At 36.5% G+C, this 3,786-nt stretch overlaps 1 protein-coding gene across 1 annotated transcript in view; it reads right to left on the minus strand.

Moving 5' to 3' along the window:
• OSBPL11 (oxysterol binding protein like 11) overlaps window positions 1-3,786 on the minus strand; it is an 81,264-nt gene that overhangs the window by 42,670 nt on the left and 34,808 nt on the right. The window contains exon 6 of the mRNA XM_017516439.2: window positions 2,356-2,557. Coding sequence (XP_017371928.1) covers window positions 2,356-2,557 — 202 coding nt within the window. The remainder of the gene's footprint in view (window positions 1-2,355; window positions 2,558-3,786) is intronic.

Genomic DNA, 3,786 nt, shown 5'->3' on the forward strand with positions numbered 1-3,786 from the left:
TTTTTTTTGAGACACAGTCTCACTCTATTGTCGAGACTATAGTAAAGTGGCATGATCTCAGCTCACTGCAACCTCCGCCTCCTGGGATCAAGCAATTCTCCTGCCTCAGCGTCCCAGGTTGCTGGGACTACAGGTGCTTGCTACCACGCCCAGCTAATTTTTGTATTTTTAGTACAGATGGAGTTTCACCATGTTGGCCAGGCTGGTCTTGAACTCCTGACCTCAGGTGATCTGCCAGCCTTGGCCTCTCAAAATGCTGGGATTATAGGCGTGAGCCACTATGAAATTTAGTATTTAATTAATCAAGTATTTATTGTGCATCTAATGTCTAGCACTGTGTTACTTGATGTACTTTTTAAAAATTAAGTAAGCCTGGCCAAACCAGAGAGACTCCATCTCTGTAAAAAATAAAAAGAATAAGGCATGGTGGCATGTGCCTGTAGTCCTAGCTACCTGGGGGGCAAAAGCAAGAGAATGGCATGAGCCTGGGAGGTTGAGGCTGCAGTGATCCATGATGGTGCCACTGCACTCCAGGCTAGGCAACAAAGTGAGAAAAAATAAAAAACAAAAAATTTATTGTCTTAAAAATAAATTAAGTAGTATAAACTGGAAACAAACTATGTTTCATTTGACTGAGAATTATGATTACCAACATTAGAATTAACCCAAATTTCATAGCTAAGCATAACTCATCCAATGTTCAACACAGGGAAATAGTTAAGTAAACCAAAGTACATTTATCTCCTCAAAAGAATATAAATTCAGCCAATAAAAATTTTATCAATAGCATATGATTGGAAAATATTTTTGATATAAAGTGAAAAAAGATATAAACATATATTTTCTAATAACAACAGGGTAAAAGAAACAAAAACTAGGAAGAAAAAAGAGAAAACCGAGGAGGAAGAGTATACTAATACATCAACAGTGATAGTTTCTGGTTGATAGTTCAATGCATGTTTTTTGTTTCTTCTTTTGACTCTACAATATTTTCTACAATGAGTATGTTGCTTTATAAGAGAAGAAAATTTATATTGAACTACTTACAATTCAAGCCACAAATTCACGTTCACAACGCACAATTTAGGCTCTTCTATCTCCTTGGAATGCCTCTACCTCTACCTCCACCTCTTTCCTTTACCTCTCACTCCTAAACTCATCGGTCTTTGCAGCTTCTCTGTGGCTTTCTCAGACCTCTATCTATCAGAATTCTTCATCCTTTCAGCTATTTTCCCAGTTTGTTCCTTTTGGTAGTAGCATCCTACACATTATTTTACACTTACTTTATAAATATATGTATATTTACATGTTTCTTCCCTAAGTGGACTATGAATTCTTTAAGCGGAAAATACGTAACTGATTGGGCTCTCTCAATAGTGCCCTGACCTACATCTACACTTGCCATTAAAAACAGTTTGTTGGCAAGAATTGTTGAATTTAGGCACACAAAAGGATGAGGTCCATCCTATATCCATCTGACTAAGGGAAACTGTTTCTTGAGCAGAGACTCTACCTTTCTAAAGTATCTTTCTTTTATGAGTAAGGTGAATTAGTTAAATAAGAGAACAATGAGATGTAAGATACTAAGTTTCTACCACCACTAGCATTGTTAATTTACTGCTCACACAATGTGATGAGCATCTTATTCACAGAAAGACTCATTTTTGTAGTCCGCTGCAGTAACATTTCCCTAGCACAATTAATTTCAACAGATAAGTGTTCTCAAATAGCGGACATACATATACTTTTTTTTTTTTTTTTTTTTTTAATGAGTTGTCATTCTGTCACCCAGGCTGGAGAGCAGTGGTGGGATCATAGCTTACTGCAGCCTTGGACTCCTGGGTTCCAGGGATCCTCCTGCCTTAGCCTCCCAAGTAGCTGAGATTACAGGTATGAGTTACTACAGCTATACATTATTTTTCAGACTGGAGTGACTGATAGATTTTTACATACATGAAAATAATGATGAAAAGTGGACTAAGCCAAAACTCAAACAATAATGCCAAAATTTCTACTTTGGTCAACTGGATGAACAGATGGATAGCAATGCCACCGATTTTAACAGAAATATAGGAGATGCACATTTTGAGTTCAGTTTTTGGCATGCTGAGCTTGAGGTCTCTTCAGGAATGATCAATGATATTAGACATTAGTCCTAAAATCATTTTAGATTCACAAAAGTGTACAATCAAGAAGAATTTATATAATATCAGCATGATAATTAAAAACCAATAGGCTCTGGTTTTCTTTCCCTTCTTTTAAATTAAGATTTTCTGAAATTAGAATTACAACAAATGCAGTCCTTTCCATGTGTTGGCCCTCAATGTGAAGCCTTACCTTTAATCGACAACTTACCTGAAGGCAATGAGCCCTTCTGATGTGACGCGTGCTGTAACTGGAGAATATGAAAGCAGTCATTTAAGCAGTTCATAGTTGCCATGGAAGTAGCTTTGAGCATTAAGAGATCCTGGTCCAAGGAACTAAAATGGCCAGAAGTAGGAAGGCATTCAATTCCTTTAATTAAGTCTCTTTGTTGTCCTTCAGCATGAGACATCATCTAAGGAAAAAACAGTTCTGTGGGTCCTACTCATGATTTCTATATAACATATATATATATATATATATATATATATATATATACAGTTGCCATTTTAATTACCAGAGTCAGCTTCTGAGCCATTTTTAAAGACGTATTAGGCCAGGATGGTGTCTCATACCTGTAATCCCAGCATTTTGAGAGGCTGAGGTGGGAAGATAACTTCAGCCCAGGAGTTCAAGACCAGCCTAGACAACATAGCAAGACCCCATCTCTAAACAAAATTTAAAAAAATTAGCCAGGTATGGTAGTACACGCCTGTAGTCCCAGTTACTTGGGACGCTGAAGTGGGAGGATCACTTGAACCCTGGAGGCTGAGGCTGCAGTGAGCCGTGATCACACCACTGAACTGCAACCTGGGCGAAAGAGTAAAAACCTGTCTCAAAAACAAAAACAAACAAACAAAAACATATTAGGCTTTTTAAAAGTTTGTTTGGCTATTTTCATTTAATGAACATTTAATGGTGCTTATCAATTGAGCACCATTGCTCAACTGATAAGGCAGCTGCAAGAAAATAAAAAATAAAAAAATGCAAGGTGTTGATTGGAGAAAAGAAAAAAGAAAAAAAAAAGATAAGGCAGCTGCAGTTCTTCTTTGGGAGCAACAAAATTTAAAATACCTGGCACTTTGTATTAAGAGTATTAAGTCATATTAAATTTATACATGCTATTAAAAAGAAAGATTCCAGAAGATCTTTAAGAGCAGAATCAAATACTTCACTCCAAAGTTAAACTAAGTTCCAGTCTGGGCTCTCAACCAGTTACTTCTTATACCTTTGGTCAGACTCAATTTGAATCTACTATGAATACAAAATGACTTACCTGCTTCCTCTTTCCTAACCAAACTTTCTAGTCCTGCTATGCTGATTTTGGACCAAGTATTGGATGTAAGCTTTTCAGTTTAAAAGATTTTAATACACTCTGCTTTTATTAGGAGCTTTGTCCAGTTTTCATAACATAGCCAATGGAGTAACAGTGATTGATGAGCAAGCCAAGTTTTTAGAGGAAAACTGAATTTATGATGCTTAATGACTTTCATGTAAGCACAAGGTTCTCCAATTGACCATCCTTTGGACACCAGTTTAAAATCACATATAAACTCTATATAGTGGACAGACTCTTTTAGCTTTCAGAAGCTCTGTTCCAGGTGATTTTTTTTCTTTTTTTTTTTTTTTTGAGACAGGGTCTCA

The sequence above is a fragment of the Cebus imitator genome, unplaced genomic scaffold, assembly GCF_001604975.1.
Source record: "Cebus imitator isolate Cc_AM_T3 unplaced genomic scaffold, Cebus_imitator-1.0 Scaffold588, whole genome shotgun sequence".
Taxonomy (NCBI): domain Eukaryota; kingdom Metazoa; phylum Chordata; class Mammalia; order Primates; family Cebidae; genus Cebus; species Cebus imitator.